This window comes from Babylonia areolata, chromosome 30 (assembly GCF_041734735.1).
Source record: "Babylonia areolata isolate BAREFJ2019XMU chromosome 30, ASM4173473v1, whole genome shotgun sequence".
NCBI classification, from domain to species: Eukaryota; Metazoa; Mollusca; class Gastropoda; order Neogastropoda; family Buccinidae; genus Babylonia; species Babylonia areolata.
The window spans coordinates 1,508,999-1,528,797 of record NC_134905.1 but is presented as its reverse complement, the minus strand read 5'-3'; the positions used below and the strand labels follow the sequence as shown (position 1 = coordinate 1,528,797).

At 46.3% G+C, this 19,799-nt stretch overlaps 1 protein-coding gene across 3 annotated transcripts in view; it reads left to right on the top strand.

Annotated features, from left to right (window-relative positions):
* The first annotated feature begins 3,687 nt into the window (after window positions 1-3,687).
* Window positions 3,688-19,799, top strand: part of LOC143275541 (RNA-binding protein FXR1-like) — a 29,086-nt gene continuing 12,974 nt past the window's right edge. For 2 of the 3 annotated variants that reach the window (XM_076579730.1, XM_076579727.1), the window contains exons 1-10: window positions 3,689-3,792; window positions 5,988-6,040; window positions 7,839-7,935; window positions 9,602-9,756; window positions 11,233-11,395; window positions 12,822-12,938; window positions 13,925-14,092; window positions 15,590-15,668; window positions 17,564-17,673; window positions 19,210-19,317. In XM_076579730.1, the coding sequence (XP_076435845.1) occupies window positions 3,742-3,792; window positions 5,988-6,040; window positions 7,839-7,935; window positions 9,602-9,756; window positions 11,233-11,395; window positions 12,822-12,938; window positions 13,925-14,092; window positions 15,590-15,668; window positions 17,564-17,673; window positions 19,210-19,317 (1,101 nt within the window). In that variant the 5' untranslated portion in view covers window positions 3,689-3,741. Of the gene's footprint in view, window positions 3,793-5,987; window positions 6,041-7,838; window positions 7,936-9,601; window positions 9,757-11,232; window positions 11,396-12,821; window positions 12,939-13,924; window positions 14,093-15,589; window positions 15,669-17,563; window positions 17,674-19,209; window positions 19,318-19,799 lie in introns of all 3 variants that reach the window. The other variant, XM_076579728.1, reaches the window with a different exon arrangement.

Here is a 19,799-nt window from a genome sequence, read left to right as displayed (position 1 = left end):
CTGTCTTGTTGTGTATCTTTCTCTCACTCACACATGTGCGCACACACACACATAAGCATGCATTCTCATATATGTGTGCACACTCAACATGTGCACAAGCACACACACACTCACACATGTGTGCATACACATGCACATACACACACACACACACACATGCACACACACACATGCACACACACACACACACACACACACACACAACACACTGTAATCTTTCAGGTTTTTTTTTGTTGTTGTTGTTGTTGTTTTTTTTTTAAACAAACTGCACTGCCAGTGGAAAAAAGTTTGAGGTGAAATGTTGTGATGGTTGTGTTGTGATTGTGACTCCTGTCATATGCACACACACACACATGCACACAAACACACACACACATGCACACAAACACACACAAACACACACACACACATGCACACAAACACACACACACATGCACACACACACACACACACACACACACACACACACACACATACTGTAATCATTCAGTATTTCCTTTTTTTTTTTCTTTTTCTTTTTTTTTAAAACAAACTGCACTGCCAGTGGAAAAAGTTCAAGGTGAAACGTTGTGATGATTGTGTTGTGATTGTGACTCCTGACGGACCAAATGATTGGTTACTGTGATTGGTCCGTTCAGCAGTGGTACACTTTGGTGTCGGTCCCCGTTCAATTGTCATGACTAATGTTGATTAAAGTTCTGACTCTTTTTCTGACATTCCTTTTTGTCGTTTTGTGTGTTGTGTGTGTTTGAGTCATGCATATGCAGTGAGTGTGTGTGTGTGTGTGTGTGTGTGTGTGTGTGTGTGTGTGCACATGTGTGAGTATGTGTGTGTGCATTCACACACATCCGAACTCCCCACCCCCACACCCCACCTCCGCCCCCTCCCACTCGCCACCCTCTGCATACAGGGATTCTGGGGTCTGTCTCAGTGCGAGTGGTATTCCTACCAGATATTTTATAGTGGGAATTTTTTCTTTCACTCTCTCTCTTACTGCTCTTTTTTTTCTGTTCTTTCTGTTGCCTCGAAGTTTCTCTTAGACTGTCTTGCCGTTCATTGCCGCTTATTCCGATGAAGCCCCTAATACACAGCCGCAAAAGTACGGGTGACACAAAAGTGGAGGTGCCGATACAGACAGGTACTGGGACATATAGGTACTGGGACAGGGGTACTTGGGTACAGGCACACACAAGTGCAGGGAGGTGTAAGTTTGGAGATACATAGATACAGGACATATAAGCACAGATGACATGTTGATTTCTGGTGACAGGTTGGTGTAGAAACTGAACGGAAATGTTTTTAGGTGTACCTGTACAGGGGCACAGGCACAGGAACCTGTTGATTTATAGGGCACATAGGTAAGGGGGCACACACACACACACAGGTGCTGATGTAAGTTTTTGTTGGGTGCTTTGTCAACTGAAGTGGGCATCTATGGCAATGAAACTGCTGATATAACAGCTTAAAGAGGAGCACAAGACTCAGAAAATTCGACAAGAATACATGTCCGTCATTGTGTGAAAGAGGCATAAACTCAGCATGGGGTTGATTTCTCAATCGATAGAAGGAAAAGTTTTTGAAACAGAAAGGGACATCATTCCCCGAGCATATTATCAAAGAAAAGATAACAAATCCGTCAGCTTGAGACTTTTTTGTAAAGTTATTTTTAATAAAGTTCTTATCTTCTTCCACTTAATGACCAACATCAGTATGCTGATGAAAATTGTGGTGTTGTGGGAGGTTGCTGTTGGGCGCAATTTAGCTGGGCTACCAAGGGATGTTCTATTAACTGATAGGGGAGATGGGGCGCAGTCCACTGGTGTGTTCGAATCTCCAGCGGTTAGACCAATCCGGCTACCGTAGCGGTCCCAGGGAATACACCCGACCAGCACAGCCCTAGCCTTCTACGACACTACTTACCAGTGGAAAAAAAAGAAGAAAAAAAAGTGGGGGTGGGTGAACTTGCTGGCTGGTGGAGCATGGGGAAGTGGGGGGGGGCTAAACAGTGATGTTGGAGGGTAGTGGGGGGAGGGGGAGGGGAGTCTACTCAGTTGTGTCACAGGCAGGAGACGAGTCTAGACTTGAATCAGTCCAGCGACTCGGCTGTGATAACCTTCTGGGGCAGTGTATTCCATTCCGGGATGGTACGGGGGAAGGAAGAAAGACATCTGTCTGTACTGCGTCCTGCAGGCAGGTTTGTCGTAGTTGCAGGTGTTGTTTTTCCTGGAGCTCAGCCTGCTGTCTGATGGTGTTGGTAGGTAGACTGAGTTGATGGAGATGGGACCATGGTTGAAGTTTCAAAGGCATTAGTTCATAGCCCTATTTCTACTTCTTTTAATAATGAACTTCACAATTGTGTTCATGGTTTTAGTTATTATGACCACTATTGAATTGTTACTGTTAAATCTAATTGCATGTAAATTATGCTCTCTCTCTCTCTCTCTCTCTCTCTCTCTCTACTTTTCCTTTTTTCTTCTTCTTTTTTTTTGTTTTTGTTTTCTGCCTCAGTCTGATTGCTTGACTTCCCCTCTTCCACCCCCCCCCCCCCCCTTTAATTAATTTTTTATTTATTTATTTTTTATTGTATATTATTACTAATAGTGAAATGCCGGAAGCTAAACTAAAGAACACACACACACACACACACACACACACACACACACACACACACACGAACCGTTTCATTTACTCGCATGCGTACACAGCAATTTCTTCACATGCATTAGCAGACATGATGAGCGTCTTAACCTTAGTTCTGCCACATTGCCCCGCCACAGGGACACACAGTACTCATACCCCATCCCCATCCCCATCCCCGCAGCCACGACTGCCGTACAGCGCAGTAGCCGAGTGGTTTAAGCGTTGGACTTTCAATCTGAGGGTCCCGGGCTCGAATCACGGTAACGGTGCCTGGTGGGTAAAGGGTGGAGATTTTTCCGATCTCTCAGGTCAACATATGTGCAGACCTGCTAGTGCCTGATCCCCCTTCGTGTGTATACGCACGCAGAAGATCAAATACGCACGTTAAAGATCCTGTAACCCATGTCAGTGCTCGGTGGGTTATGGAGACACGAAAATACATGCATGAACCACGACAGATTCATCGGCAAGTCGATGTTGGTCGTGTAACAGAAAGAAGAAGAAGAAGAAGGGATCATTCCGGCTGTGTAAGAACATAAGAATGGAACCGCCTTCAATACTCACGCTCACAATGATACATGCACACGCATTCCACTGAGATGTAAACATGTCAGAAATGCAGGTCGATCAATGACGCATCCTCGCACGCACAGGCATGCAAACAAACACCATATCGTGTGAGGCGTTTACATTTCGCCTTTTTGTGATTTATTACCTCATTTCATTCTGTCTATTTATTTGATATTGGTAATCCACAGTCGAAACTATTTCCCATCGCGAAACTGAACTTTTCTCTTTTGATGACTTTTTTTCTGCATGGGTTTGCTTACCGGTAATATGTCGTGTAACTGTGTTGCTTGATTTAATTGTACTTATTCCCATAAGCTTATCTTGAAATACTGTCACTCTCGATCTTTTCTCACCACATAATTTACATCCTCCTTCTCTCCACACCCCCTCCACATCTCTCTCTCTTGAATTTCAAGCACTGCATTTCGTTATAATAATATATCAAAAGAACTTAATTCATGTGCCTCTATTGCAAAAAAACAAAAAAAGGCCCAACCGCGAGAATTACCCAGCAGACCTTCTTCATCCAAAATGGAGGACCTTTCGGTTGAGGTCTGTGGGAACAACGGTGCTTATTATAAGGCAAGTATTCTTTGTCTTCATTTGCATTTTAATTATGCTGCCTACGGCTGCATTATGTGTGGTTTCTGGGTTGAAATGAATGTTTTTAACGGGTATATATTACCAAAATAGTGATTTTAAGAGGGGTGAGTCGTGACGACACGGCGATTCGCTACTGCTGCTATCGAAAGATTGGCTTGTGAATAGTATGGATCACCAAGATAACCGTCTCGCCAGCCAGACGCACAAAGCACTGGGGTTTCTTGAAAACCGATGTTTTCCCAGTTTCCACGAAAATATGGCTTGTGTTCGCGTCGGGCTTATGGTAATTTAATTACTAGTATTTTCTGAACACGGGAATGATAGGCCTAGTGCCGCATCCGAGTTAGAACGAAAGCGCCCGAAGAATTCTAACATCGCATGACGGAATAAGAACTTGTGTATCGTGTAATCCTGATAAAAACGAACGGGATAAAAAGTTATTCTTTGCTTTAATTTCCATTTGTTTAAAGAGTTGAATGCATTCCGAGGCAGACGTTATCGGATTTCGACTGAAAATTGCAACTTCAGTACTAAGCATTCAGAAACAAACGAACAAACAAACAAACAAAACGACAAAAAAGGCTAAAATTTACTGATGTCCCAACAGCAAATTTGAGTACAGTTAGTATTTACATTATTTCATAATTGTTGTCCTTGAACAAGATCATCCAGGCGCTTTTTTTTTCTCCTCAGTTCTTTGCCTTCTTTCAAACTGAATGGAGTGTTCAAAGTTTTTTGGTTTTTTTGTTCTGTTTGTTTCTTTGTTGTTGTTTTTTTTGTGTGTGTGTGGTTTTTTTTTGGGTTTTTTTTGTGTGTGCAATATTCACAGTCTTTTCCCACAAGATAGAATGAATAGTGTTCACAGCTTGGCATGGACATTCACTTGGCCAGTCACAGAGGAGTGAAGGGAAGAAATGTGGATACAGCCAAATAATTTTTGATTGATTACATGGATGAAAGTTATTGAAAGTATGAAACCCAGTTTTTGTCTGTATGACATCTCTGTGCTCTGTGCTTGCTTTGAATAATGTCTCGGCATCCATCATCCTTGATAAATGTAAACAGTGCTGATCAAAAAACTGGAACTGAGCTGTGGTGGACAACACTGAGGTGTATGGCTTGTCTTCCAGATTGAACGCATTCAGTAACGGGCGCAATAGCCGAATGGTTAAAGCGTTGGACTTTCAATCTGAGGGTCCCGGGTTCGAATCAGGGTGACGGCGCCTGGTGGGTAAAGGGTGGAGATTTTTACAATCTCCCAGGTCAACATATGTGCAGACCTGCCAGTGCCTGAACCCCCTTCGTGTGTATACACAAGCAGAAGATCAAATACGCACGTTAAAGATCCTGTAATCCATGTCAGCATTCGGTGGGTTATGGAAACAAGAACATACCCAGCATTCACACCCCCCGAAAGCGGAGTATGGCTGCCTACATGGCGGGTTAAAAAACGGTCATACACGTTAAAGCCCACTCACGTATAATACGAGTGAACGTGAGAGTTGCAGCCCACGAATGCAAAAGAAAAAGAAAGAACGCATTCAGTTAACTTTGGCTTGAACTAAGTTGAAGGTGAAGGGTGGGAGTCACAAATATACAAAACAAAAAACAACAACAAAGAACTAAACAAAACACAACAACAAAAACGAAACAAAAAGACTAAAAAGCAAAAACAAAAACAGTCAACCCCTCTCCCCACTTACACAGTTTTATATATATCTATTTCATCTTGAGGTGGGGTTCAACCCTCACCTGGTTGTTAATCCAAGATGTGACCAGTGTACCAAAGTGACTGGTCAAAGTAGTTGAGATTTCATAAAACGCCTGTCTGTGAAGAAAACTGAAAATCCTCTTATTGAATGTGAGAATTTACCTTTTTTCAGTTTTAGTTTGTAAATAAATACTATATAAAATAGATAAACGAATAAATAAGTAAATAAATGAATATGTATATTTAATGAATTAATTCATATACATTTTTTTTTTCTTTTTGTTGTTGTTAAAACTGGGTGACTGGATTTTGATTTGATGTTTTAACTAGTAACTGTATTATAAGTATTTTTTTTTTAAATTAAATTTGATTATGGATGATGATTAGCAGCATGTTTTACTGGGAGATAATGAATATATTATTATCATTTTAGTTAATTATTATTATTGTTTTTTACTTGCAGGCATTCATAAAGAGCTTAAGTGCAACTGAGGCTACAGTGGAGTTTGAAAACAAGTAAGTAAGCAGTTTGACTAGAAGGGATGTCCTGACTTTCTGTTTCTGTGTGAAACAGATGTGTTGTTATTGATTTATCAAAATGTGTGTGTGTGTGTGTGTGTACATGTACGTGTGTGACTGTGTGTAAAGTATTCTGTCTCTGAAATGCAAACCAAATCTAATAATCCACAAGGAATTTGGGGAATGTAGAGATTGTGTGTAGACGTGTGTGTGTCTGTGTATGTGTGACGCTGACTGCAAGTGATGGATTTGAATGAAGAAACGAAAAATTGAAATGATACAGGAGAAACCTGTTGGGTATTACTTCCAGCTGTGCATTTTGTTCTGTACATTGGTATAACGTTTGACAATTAAATGAGGTGCCTTCTGTCCTTACTATACTATACTATATTAGGGTTAATTTACTGGGATTGTCAGGAAGGACTATAATCCTTGACATATATGATGGTGATTATGTAAAACTTGTGAGTGTCAGACTCAGAATAAAAAGAAATAAAAAGAAGGAAATTACAAGCTGATTCAAAGTGATGATAATGTTGAAGAAGGCACACTGGTGCTCTAAGGTGGGAGAGTATTTTGTGCTTTGAGCACGAAATGATTGTGGAAATAGGAGAATAGGGGGGTGAAATTAGGGAGGGGGGTAAGTTCCTGTGTGTAACAGTGTGTGCACATTTTAACATTTTTTCTTTTGGACTAGTTTTATAAGAGCTGACCGACGGGTGCAATAGCCAAGTGGTTAAAGCGTTGGACTGTCAATCTGAGGGTCCCAGGTTCGAATCACGGTGACGGCGCCTGGTGGGTAAAGGGTGGAGATTTTTCCGATCTCCCAGGTCAACATATGTGCAGACCTGCTAGTGCCTGAACCCCCTTTGTGTGTATATGCAAGCAGAAGATCAAATACGCACGTTAAAGATCCTGTAATCCATGTCAGCGTTCGGTGTGTTATGGAAACAAGAACATACCCAGCATGCACACCCCTGAAAACAAAGTATGGCTGCCTACATGGTGGGGTAAAAACGGTCATACACGTAAAAGCCCACTCGTGTGCATACGAGTGAACGCAGAAGAAGAAGAAGAAATAAGAGCTGACATGTTTTCAGTCCTGATTTGGCCTCTTTGTGGTTGCCTGGGCTGTAACGACAAGCAGCGAGACTAGATTAATGAGTATGCACACATTTATAGCTGGTGTGTATCTGTACATGTGTGCTTGCATATGTGTTTATGTGTGTGTGTGGAGGGGTTAGGGGGGTGTTCAGAAATGGAATTGCCCAGACCCATGGTTTGCAAGAGGAGCATTGTAGGAGTGCAGTTAATTTGTCCGATGCCCCGCAGTATTTTTTAATTTTTTTTTTTTTTATTTTTTTGCTGCCCCATCATCTGCACCGTTTCAGTTGCATTACTCCCACGCCGCTCATTTAGATTCCCCCATACACGGCCACACCCGGGTTCGTCCGTCGCAGTTCCAGCGTCGGCGGTCCACAGGGAACCATCGATGTTAGGTCGCCAGGAGGTCACACACCAGAGGAGACCCTGCACTGCTGCTGAGTCACTTCGGTGGTGTTCAGTGGTGCCTGTTCTGTTTTAACGTACTTAGGACACCACCTACTAAGCCCCCTACTAACGACAGTAATGGCTTAGTCGCGGAGCCAGACTGAGTGAGCGTCCCTCCCAGAGTGGAGACCGCCACCACGTCCCTCAAACAACAGCCCCCCCATGAACCTGCCGACACTGACGGATGCCCCGCAGTATGTTTTATAATGGTAATGTTTCATAATGGTACATGTTGTCTTTTCAGCTGGCAGCCAGAGCGACGAGTTCCGATCGCCACAGTACGCTTGCCTCCCAAGGATTCCACTGCCAGACCCGATTACAGGGAGCATGAGAAAGTGGAGGTCACACTGGTTTTCATTTTATCCTTAGCCTCCTTTGAGGTGGCTTTCTCTTTCTTTCTTTCTTTCTTTCTTTGGCCTCGAAATATTATTGTTTTTAATGCAGTTTCCTGTTTGTTTGTTTAGGGGGTGGTGTTGATGTTTCTTTTGGATTACCAATGGAATACAAGAATGGTTGATATATATATATAATATATATATATATATATCTATATATAAACTTATTTACAGTCAACATATTTCATGCAAGCACTAAACAAGTATACAGCTCTTTAACTGATTCATTAGCACACCTGTATCGAGGGAGATTTTCCAAAAAGCAAAATTTGACTTTGTTGCAGGTAAATCTATGCATGCTGTGAAAGTGAGCATTGTGTGCATCTTTATGTGACCAAGAATCTTGAGTGTTCCTGACACCTACAGAATGTTCCCAACAGTGTGCAAATTGTTCCTACAAAAGTTGAGAGGGGTTGTTGGCATGTGTTACTGGGCATAGTTGGTGTGTGACAGGGCATTGTTGGTGTGTTGATGTGTGTTGGGGCATTGTTGATGTGTGACGGGGCATTGTTGGTATGTTGATGTGTGACGGGGCATTGTTGATGTGTGACGACGCATTGTTGGTGTGTGACGGGGCATTGTTGGTGTGTTGATGTGTGACGGGGCATTGTTGATGTGTGACGACGCATTGTTGGTGTGTGACGGGGCATTGTTGGTGTGTTGATGTGTGACGGGGCATTGTTGGTGTGTGACGGGGCATTGTTGGTGTGTGACGGGGCATTGTTGGTGTGTGACGGGGCAGTGTATTACGGGGCATTGTTGGTGTGTGACGGGGCATTGTTGGTGTGTGACGGGGCATTGTATTACGGGGCATTGTTTGTGTGTGACGGGGCATTGTTGGTGTGTGACGGGGCATTGTATTACGGGGCAATGTTGGTGTGTGACGAGGCATTGTTGGTGTGTGACCGGGCAGTGTATTACGGGGCACTGTTGGTGTGTGACGGGGCATTGTATTACGGGGCATTGTTTGTGTGTGACGGGGCATTGTTGGTGTGTGACGGGGCATTGTATTACGGGGCAATGTTGGTGTGTGACGAGGCAGTGTATTATGGTGCATTGTTGGTGTGTGACGGGGCATTGTTTGTGTGTGACGGGGCATTATATTACGGGGCATTGTGGGTGTGTGACGGGGCAGTGTATTACGGTGCATTGTTGGTGTGTGACGGGGCAGTGTATTACGGGGCACTGTTGGTGTGTGACAGAGCATTGTTGGTGTGTGACGGGGCATTGTTGGTGTGTGACGGGGGCAGTGTATTACGGGGCACTGTTGGTGTGTAACGGGGCAGTGTATTACGGGGCATTGTTGACCCTGACAGGTGCTGTCCAAGGCCCAGGAAGATGAGGCCCTGTGCATTGTTGGTGTGTGACGGGGCATTGTTTGTGTGTGACGGGGCATTATATTACGGGGCATTGTGGGTGTGTGACGGGGCAGTGTATTACGGTGCATTGTTGGTGTGTGACGGGGCAGTGTATTAAGGGGCACTGTTGGTGTGTGACGGAGCATTGTTGGTGTGTGACGGGGCATTGTTGGTGTGTGACGGGGCAGTGTATTACGGGGCACTGTTGGTGTGTGACGGGGCAGTGTATTACGGGGCATTGTTGACCCTGACAGGTGCTGTCCAAGGCCCAGGAAGACGAGGCCCTGGGCTGGTGGCCGGCCAAGATCCGCATGCTGAAGGGGGAGTTTGCCGTGGTGGAGTACGTTGGATACGACAGCTCTGTCACCGACATCCTGCCCATCGACCGCGTCCGCCGCAGCAATGTCAAGTCAGTCGGGCTCTTTGGTCACTCTCTCTTCCCGTCCCTCTCTTTCTGTCTCTTTCCCCACCCTCACCCTTTCTGTCTTCCCCCCCCTTCTCGCTGTCTGTCTTCCCCTCTCTCTCTCTCTCACACACTCTCTCTTCCCCTCCCTCTCGCTGTCTTTCTTCCCCTCCCTCTTCCCCTCCCTCTCTCTCTTCCCCTCCCTCTTTCTCTTCCCCTCCCTCTCTTTCTGTCTCTTCCCCACCCTCTCCCTTTCTGTCTTCCCCTCTCACTCTCGCACTCTTTCTTCCTCTCTCTCTCTTCCCCTCCCTCTTCCTCTCTCTTCCCTTCCCTCTTTCTCTTCCCCTCCCTCTCTTTCTGTCTCTTCCCCACCCTCTCCCTTTCTGTCTTCCCCTCTCTCTCGCTCTCTGTCTTCCCCTCCCTCTCGCTCTCTGGCTTCCCCTCTCACTCTCACACTCTCTTCCCCTCCCTATCTCGCTCTCTCTTCCCCTCCCTCTCTCTCTTCCCCTCCCTCTTCCTCTCTCTCTTCCCCTCCCTTTTCCTCTCTCTTTCTTTTACCCTCCCTCTCTTTCTGTCTCTTCCCCTCCCTCTCTCTCTTCCCCTCCCTCTTCCTCTCTCTTCCCTTCCCTCTTTCTCTTCCCCTCCCTCTCTTTCTGTCTCTTCCCCACCCTCTCCCTTTCTGTCTTCCCCTCTCTCTCGCTCTCTGGCTTCCCCTCTCACTCTCACACTCTCTTCCCCTCCCTATCTCGCTCTCTCTTCCCCTCCCTCTCTCTCTTCCCCTCCCTCTTCCTCTCTCTCTTCCCCTCCCTCTTCCTCTCTCTCTTCCCCTCCCTCTTCCTCTCTCTCTTCCCCTCCCTTTTCCTCTCTCTTTCCCTCCCTCTTTCTTTTACCCTCCCTCTCTTTCTGTCTCTTCCCCTCCCTCTCTCTCTTCCCCTCCCTCTTCCTCTCTCTCTTCCTCTCTCTGTCTTCCCCTCTCACTCTTACACTCTTTTCCCCTCCCTCTCACTCTTCCCCTCCCTCTCACTCTCCCTCTTCCCCTCTCTTCCCTTTCTTTCCCTTGCGCTCTCTCTCTTCCCCTCCCTGTCACTCTGTCTTCCCCTCTCACTCTCGCACTCTCTCTTCCCCTCCCTCTCTCTCTTCCCCTCCCTCTTCCTCTCTCTCTTCCCCTCCCTCTTCCTCTCTCTTCCCCTCCCTCTGCCTCTTCCCCTCCCTCTCGCTCTCTGTCTTCCCCTCTCACTCTCACACTCTCTTCCCCTCCTTACTCTTCCCCTCCCTCTCGCTCTCCCTCATCTCCTCTCTTCCCTTTCTTTCCCTTGCGCTTTCTCTCTTCCCCTCCCTCTTTCTTCCCCTCCCTCCCTCGCTCTCTTCCCATCCCTCTCGCTCTCCCTCTGTTGAAACTGCCTCCCTTTCTTCCTCCGCCTTCATTGTTCCCACATTGCACTGAGTGTGTGTGTGTGTGTGACTGTGTGTGTGTATGAGCAGCCCCCCTATCAGTGCCGACAGCTTCCAGCAGTTCGTGTTGGAGGTACCGCCCGACCTGCGCGAGGGCTGCCAGGGGGACGCTGTGCTGGCCGACCTCCGCAAGCACCTAGGGGGCGCTGCCATCGTCTCCTATGCGGCCACTGACAATGCCATCCATGTCCTGGTTAGTCTGTGTATGGTGGTGGTGTGTGTGTGTGTGTGTGTGTGTGTGTGTGTGTGTGAGAGAGGTTGTGGGGGGACAAACACCTAGGGGGTGCTGCCATCGTCTCCTATGTGGCCGCTGATAATGCCATCCATGTTCTGGTTATTATGTGTATGGTGGTGTAGGGGGGGAGAGAGGAGGAGGGGGGACAAACACCTAGGGGGCGCTGCCACCGTCTCCTATGTGGCCGCTGACAATGCCATCCATATTCTGGTTATTATGTGTATGGTGGTGTAGGGGGGGAGAGAGGAGGAGGGGGGACAAACACCTAGGGGGCGCTGCCACCGTCTCCTATGTGGCCGCTGATAATGCCATCCATGTTCTGGTTATTATGTGTATGGTGGTGTAGGGGGGGGGGGGAGAGGAGGAGGGGGGTACAAACACCAAGGGGACGCTGCCATCGTTTCCCATGTGGCAGCTGACAGTGCCATCCATGTCTGGTCAGCCTGTGTATGGCGGTGTGTGTGAGGGAGTAGGGGGGAAGGGGGGGTGGGGATATCCTATATGTCTGCCGACTACATCCATATCCTGGTGAGTTGTGTGTATTGTGGTGTGTGGGGGTGGGTGGGGTGTGAGGTGAAGGGTGTGTGTGTGTTGGGGGGGGGGGGGGGGGGAGACAAACACCTAGGGGGCGCTGCCATCGTTTTCAGTGTGGCTGCTGGCAGCACCATCCATGTCCTGGTCAGTCTGTGTATGGTGGTGTGTGTGGGTGGTGAGGGAGGTGTGGGGTGTGGGAGGGGGGGACATACACCTAGGGGGCACTGCCATCATCTTCTGTGTGGGCGCTGACAGCCTGTCCCCTGCTGTGTGGTTCTGGAAATGGGGGGAGAGGAGGGCGTGGGAGGACGGGGAGGGGTTGTGTGAAGGGATGGCTGTGTATTTGGGGTGGGGTGTGTGTGTGTCCATGAGTGTGTGCGTTTTGTGCAAGCGTGTCGCTTAAATGCATTTGTTGCTGAGAGCCAGTGAGTGTGTGTGTGACTGAAACCATTTGGAAGAGAGTAGACATGGAAGGAGACGTGACTGTGCCTGTGGTGTGGTTGCTGTGTGCAGTCCACCAGTGAGGGGATGGCTGTGTATTTGTGTGTGCCCATGAGCGTGTGCGTTTTGTGCAGGTGTGTGTGTTGTAGCTTAAATGCATTTGTTGCTGAGAGCTAGTGGAGAGTGTGTGTGACTGAAACCATTTGGAAGAGAGTAGACATGGAAGGAGACGTGACTGTGCCTGTGGTGGTTGCTGTGTGCGTTTGGTGCAAGTGTGTGTGTTGTAGCTTAAATGCATTTGTTGTTGCTGAGAGCCAATGAGAGTGTGTGTGACTGAAACCATTTGGAGAGAATAGAGTAGACATGGAAGAAGACCTGACTGTGCCTGTGGGGTGGTTGCTGTGTGCAGTCCACCAGTGCTGCTGTGACAAAACGAGCATCCATGATTGGGGACATGTTCCTGAGGAACGTACGTCAGAAGCTGCTGCTTAAACAGAGGACGGAGGAGGCTGTGAAGAAACTTCAGGTGTGTGTGCTGACTAATGATGATGATGATGATGATGATGATGATAACTTATTTTTATAAAGCGTTGTAAAATAATAACTTATTTTTATATAGCACTATAATTCAAGCTTTACAAATCCAGTACTTAAAAAAGAATAGAATAATCACATACAATGAAACAGAGACAAATAAAACAATCATAAAGGTTATAAAAAAAAACAAAAAACAGAAACAGTCTCTGAGCACTTTACAAATCCAATGTGTATAAAAAAAAAAAATTTATATATTTTTTTAAGAATGGAGCAAGCACATACAATGAAACATAGACATATAATAGAATCATGAAAGTAATAAAAACACAGTTGTTAATTCTATACAAAACCAACAAATATACCCAAAATGCAACCATTCTTACTGTCCATTGTATTAACAGGTTGCTCTTTGGTGATGCCAGTATGCAGCCACTGGTTTTCAGTTTTGAGGAACTTCTTGTATTTGAGATTTGTGTGTTTGGTGTGTGTGTGTGTATGTGTGTTTGGTGTGTGTGTGTGCGTTGCAAAAATGGGTAAGGTTGTGTGTCTGTTATTGTTGTTTGTTTTTTTTTCATATAGATAAAAGATGGAAGAATCTGCTAATCAAATAATTTTCAGCAGTAATTTTCAGCAGTTAGATGGAGTGGGTTGTCCTCAGTTTTTTTCTTTGAAAAACCGTTTATAGATTTAGGTGTTGCTTTTTGTCTGTTTAGCTTGCTCCTGTATTTTTCAGTATCTAGTATTTCACTCAAAATGGAAAACAGTAATGAACAAAAGTATGACAGATTTAAAACAAAACCAACTTTTTCTTTCACTGACAAACAAAAGTCAAGTCGAGTTTCTCTGACTCAAGTACAGTGCTGGAAAAAAAAAGGGAAAGTGGAAATTTGAGAGGGAGAGTGTGCATTACACGTGCGCACCTTGCGTCATGACTGCCCCCCCCCCCCCCCCCCCCCCCCCCCTTCTGATTCCCAGAGCACCAAGATTCGGTCGGGCTACATGGAGGAGTTTGCTGTGCGTGAGGACCTGATGGGGCTGGCCATCGGCACCCACGGCGCCAACATCCAGCAAGCACGCAAAATTGAACACATCACCGGCATTGAGCTGGACGAGGCTACCTGCACCTTCAAGGTGTATGGAGAGGTGGGTTTGTGTGGAGAGATGTATGGCAAGGTGGGTTTGTATGGAGTGGTGGGTTTGTATGGAGAGATGTATGGAGAGGTGGGTTTGTATGGAGAGATGTATGGAGAGGTGGGTTTGTGTGGAGAGGTGTATGGAGAGGTGGGTTTGTGGGTTTGTATGGAGAGATGTATGGAGAGGTGGGTTTGTATGGAGAGATGTATGGAGTGGTGGGTTTGTATGGAGAGGTGGGTTTGTGGGTTTGTATGGAGAGATGTATGGAGTGATGGGTTTGTATGGAGAGGTGGGTTTGTGTGGAGAGGTGTATGGAGAGGTGGGTTTGTGTGGAGAGGTGTATGGAGAGGTGGGTTTGTATAGAGAGGTGTATGGAGTGGTGGGTTTGTATGGAGAGGTGTATGGTGGAGAGGTGGGTTTGTGTGGAGAGGTGTATGGAGAGGTGGGTTTGTGTGGAGAGGTGTATGGAGAGGTGGGTTTGTATAGAGAGGTGTATGGAGTGGTGGGTTTGTATGGAGAGATGTATGGAGAGGTGGGTTTGTATGGAGAGATGTATGGAGTGGTGGGTTTGTATGGAGAGATGTATGGAGAGGTGGGTTTGTATGGAGTGGTGTATGGAGAGGTGGGTTTGTGTGGAGAGGTGTATGGAGAGGTGGGTTTGTGTGGAGTGGTGGGTTTGTATGGAGTGGTGTATGGAGAGGTGGGTTTGTGTGGAGAGGTGTATGGAGAGGTGGGTTTGTGTGGAGAGGTGTATGGCAAGGTGGGTTTGTATGGAGTGGTGGGTTTGTATGGAGAGGTGAATGGAGAGGTGGGTTTGTGGGTTTGTATGGAGAGATGTATGGAGTGATGGGTTTGTATGGAGAGATGGGTTTGTACGGAGAGGTGTATGGAGAGGTGGGTTTGTATGGAGTGTATGGAGAGGTGGGTTTGTATAGAGAGGTGTGTGGAGAGGTGGGTTTGTATGGAGAGATGTATGGAGAGTTGGGTTTGTATGGAGAGATGGGTTTGTATGAAGAGGTGTATGGAGAGGTGGGTTTGTGGGTTTGTATGGAGAGATGTATGGAGTGATGGGTTTGTATGGAGAGATGGGTTTGTATAGAGAGGTGTATGGAGAGGTGGGTTTGTATGGAGAGATGTATGGAGAGTTGGGTTTGTATGGAGAGATGTATGGAGAGTTGGGTTTGTATGGAGTGATGTATGGAGAGGTGGGTTTGTATGGAGAGATGGGTTTGTATGAAGAGGTGTATGGAGAGGTGGGTTTGTCAAGGTGTATGGAGAGGTGGTTTTGGGAACTGAAGCAGATGTTAGGTGTACACGTTTATGTAAATATATATATATAGAGAGAGAGAGAGAGAGAGATTATATATAGATGTATATAGATACATATGTTGCAAAGAAGAGATGGGTCTGTTCTTTCTCAGTGACTGAGAAACCTGCTATGGGAGGGAAAGAGGGAGGAGTGTTGGTCCATCTGATTGTGATTGTGTCATTGTGTGTTGGCGCCAGACGATGGAGGCTGTGAAACAGGCCCGAGGGATGCTGGAGTTCTCTGAGGAGATGTTTCCTGTGCCCAGGGATTTAGTGGGTGAGTCGCTCTGTCTGAATGTCTGTCCATCCACCATGCTGTGCGTCTTTTTTTTGTTGTGTACAGTTGTTGCTGTGTCTCTGGTGTTGGTCTGTGCAGTTTGGCTGTGGTGATGTTTCACTTAACTCTGTGCTCAAGAGAAGAGTTTTTGTGGGTGGGTCATTGTCTTCAGTGTGCAGTCCATCTATGTGTTATTCTGTGTGTGTGTGTGTGTGTGAAATGTCCTTCAGTGATACTTCCTTTTGCTGTATCGACTTGGGTGTCAGTCCCGCCAGAAGACCAGCGGGCTGACTGCCTGGAACCGCCTGACATGCGCGGGCCTACCCCAGCAGGGGAGACCAGCCGGATAGCGGGAAGACCTGCAAAGCAGGTGGCCATGTGCCCCGAATCCCCTCCCGTGGGGAGACTGGGGTGGCTTGGCCTGGGGTGGGCAAAGTAGAGGTCCCCCCCCCCCCACTTCCCCCTGGAACCAAAACTTTCTCCCCCACAGATGGAGGTGGGGGAGGGGGATTGGCAGTGGAGGGAGGAGGGGGAACAGCAGTGGGGCCCCTGAGGGCTGTCTCTGAGTGGGGACCAGGGTGGCGGCCGGGCATGGCCTCCACTTGGGAGTTTGTGCCTAGCCGTGAGTCCCCACCACCAAGAGAGGACTTGCCTCTCCCCCTTTTTCCTGCCTTGCGCTGGGACACCTCGGGAGGCGACGCTCATACCCCTCCCCCCCCCCCGCCCCCCCAGTCCCCTTCATGACGCTGCAATGGTAGGAGAGTCGCCTCCGCAATCCGCGTCTAAAGACGCATTGCCGCGGTCCCTATCGGGAGAAATCATGAACTCCGGGCCTGGGAGAGTCTCTTGCAGAGTCTCGATCCCAGCATCATGATTCCTGCCATCGTGGGATGACATAACGAGGCATGTTATCCGTGCTTAGGCACCCAGCGAAAATCCGATCCCCAGCAGAGAAAGGAAAGACAGGATCGACTGAGAGGTAGAGAAATAAGTATGATTCACTGGGGCAGAGTCGAATCGAGTACACAAAAGGTAAGAATACAATAAATTCAAGCCGCATGCAGCAAAATAAGGCCAAATGAACACGCTTAATAGCCAAAAAAGCGTAAGACGAGACCAAGCGTAAACCTGACAAGATACCGTTGAGAGCCTTGGCCAAAGGAAATGATTCAGTGCTTGTAGCTTTTAGAGGCGTTTGATTGGCTAAGAGCGGACCGGGCAAGACAGGTTGTCTTTTCACTGCTAGCCACACGAAATTTGGCCCAGCAGAGCAAACCGATAGGCCTAGTTCACATCAGTTTGACATGGTAAGTATATGTATCACCAAACATGAGTATAAGACATACTCCTTTTATATGACAAGTTTTCTTTTTTTTTGATATTTTTTTGGTTTTGTTTTGAGTGTGTATGTTACGGAGGGTTGGGGGGTGCTGTGGCAGAATCAGGTGTTCAGACTCCTGATCCGGTGTTCACCAGTGATCACACTTTACAAACTTCAGAGAAAAAAAAAAGTGGAGGATCCCTCACCATAGGGGTTTAAAAATGGAATTGAATGCAGGATTTTTATCTTTTTTTTTTTTTTTTTCTAATAGTAGGAGTTAATTGAATAGTAGCTAGATATTTTCATGGTGATATGGTTACTCACATGATATGTTTACTGCTGAAACAAAGTGCATATCCATGCCTGAGCTTGTGGACAGAGAACAACTTGATACCGATTCACACACCCTCACCACACACACTTTTACCCCCCCCCCCCCCCCCCCCCCCCCCCCCATGTCTCATCTCTCGCACAAATGCATGCACGAGCACACACACACAGACACAGCACAGCACAGCACAGCACAGCACAACGAATAAAGATCCCCGAAAACCAGGAGTGTTGTATCTTTCAGCCAAGGTGATTGGGAAGAACGGGCGCAACATCCAGGACATTGTGGACAAGTCGGGGGTGGTGAGGGTGAAGATAGAGGGGGACAACGAACACGACTCCCACAGAGACAAGGTAGGTCAGAGTGACATCGCTTGGTGCTGGTAAGCTTGACCTTGACCTTGGCCTTCACTCTCAACCCCATGCTTTTTGGACTCGAAAGGTGAACCTTTTTGACGCACTTGTGTAAACAAAGTGAGTCTATGTTTTAACCCAGTGTTCGGTTGTCTGTGTGTGTGTGTGTGTCCGTGTGTCTGTGTGTCCGTGGTAAACTTTAACATTGACATTTTCTCTGCAAATACTTTGTCAGTTGACACCAAATTTGGCATAAAAATAGGAAAAATTCAGTTCTTTCCAGTCATCTTAAAACAATATTGCACCTCTGGGAAGGACACAAAAAAATAAAAAAAGAAGCCTAATTATATGCAAACTGCATTTACTGTTATATTTATATTTTTTGTATTCTCTAAACTTGGCACTTTGACCTCTTATTCTGACACAACAACAAGAGGAGTCATTATTATCATTTTTTGTTCAAACAGGAACTTCTTTTTCTAAGCATGGAATTTTTATTTATTTTGCAAACGTTTTGGTGCAGATAGTAAAAAAGGGAAATTACTCTGTAATTAATGCTAGGGGACTTAATTTATCACAAGTGAGTCTTGAAGGCCTTGCCTGTCTTGTTAGCAATGTTTTCACCATTGTTGTTGTGTAAGTGTTGCAGTGATACTGACTGTGTGTGTTGTTGGGTGTTTTGATGGGACACTTCAGCATTACCTGTCTAAAGCTTGCCACACGTACAAGCCAAGTTCCCTTTAGCCCTCAAAGGAAAATATCTTTAAAGTTCCCAGAAAGAACTCTTACAGCTCTTGGCAGTTTTAGTTTTTGCGCTCCCACTGCCTGGAAATCGCTGCCAGTTGGTCTACAGCACCAACCAGCATCCCCAGCTAAAAACTCATCTGTTCTGTGAGGTGTTTTTTTTAGGGTGATTTTTTTTATTCTCTACCCTTCAAATTTGAGCTGTTTTCTGCTCATGGGTTAGATGAGTGTATGGTGGAGTGTGGTCAGTCATTTTGGCCATGGCTGCTTGGGAACGGGTGACTGACTGAGCATTTAGTCTGACTTTATGTAGAGAAATGTGGTTTAATTACACATACTTCACCGTGACCCACTAGTGCAGACTCCGGCAGGGGTCTGACATTCCTGTCCTGTGCAAACTGCTATCTGCCTATGCGGAGAAAACAAAAGCTACGGCTGATAACCTCCCGGAAGTAGGTAACCTCCCCTTTGCCCCCCTGACTAGCGCCCTCTTTTTCCAGCAGCCATCATGACTCCTGTTCGTGTGCTCTTCATATGGCTAAGTTTTTTTTTTGTATTTTCTGTCTGTCTGTCGAATTTCTGGCATTCTTGTTTTTTGTCAAATTATGTCTCCAACCAGGTCACATAATTATATAGCTCGATTGGGTGATTGCGCTAAAATTAAGGCGCAATCGCAATCAATTCGATGACACTCTGGGCCCTCTACTCCTAGAAATGTGGTTCGTAATGATGATGGTGATGGTGATGATGATGGTGATGATGATGATGATGGTGGTGATGATTGTTATCCAGCAGCAGGTGGTGGACACCCTGAGCCAGATCCCCTTCATTTTTGTGGGAACCCAGGAGAGCATCAGCAATGCCAAGCTGCTGCTGGAGTACCACCTGGACCACCTCAAGGTAAGTACTTCCTTGTCTCCAATACCACCTGGACCACCTCAAGGTAAAACACAGCACACACTACATGACTGTTTCCAATACCACTTCAAGGTGAAACGCAGCACACACTACTTGACTTTCCAATACCACTTCAAGGTAAAACGCAGCACACACTACTTGACCGTTTCCAATACCACTTCAAGGTAAAACACAGCACACGCTACTTTACTGTTTCCAGTACCACCTGGACCATCTAAAATTAAACAGCGCTCCTTTCTTTCTGGTTTCTAGTACCACCTTTGCTACCTGTCCCCAAAGGTTTTTTTCTGATAATTTTCCACTTCCAGATTTGAAGAGAGTTGTTCAGACTACTATTATATCTAAAATTCTTGTCGTTACCTTCAGTTTTCTGCTTCTGTTGGTTTTAGAGAGACATGTTCTCAAGAAAAAAAGAGGTCCCTGCCGAGCTGTGGGCAGGTTCTCTTTGAGTGAGAGAGATTATG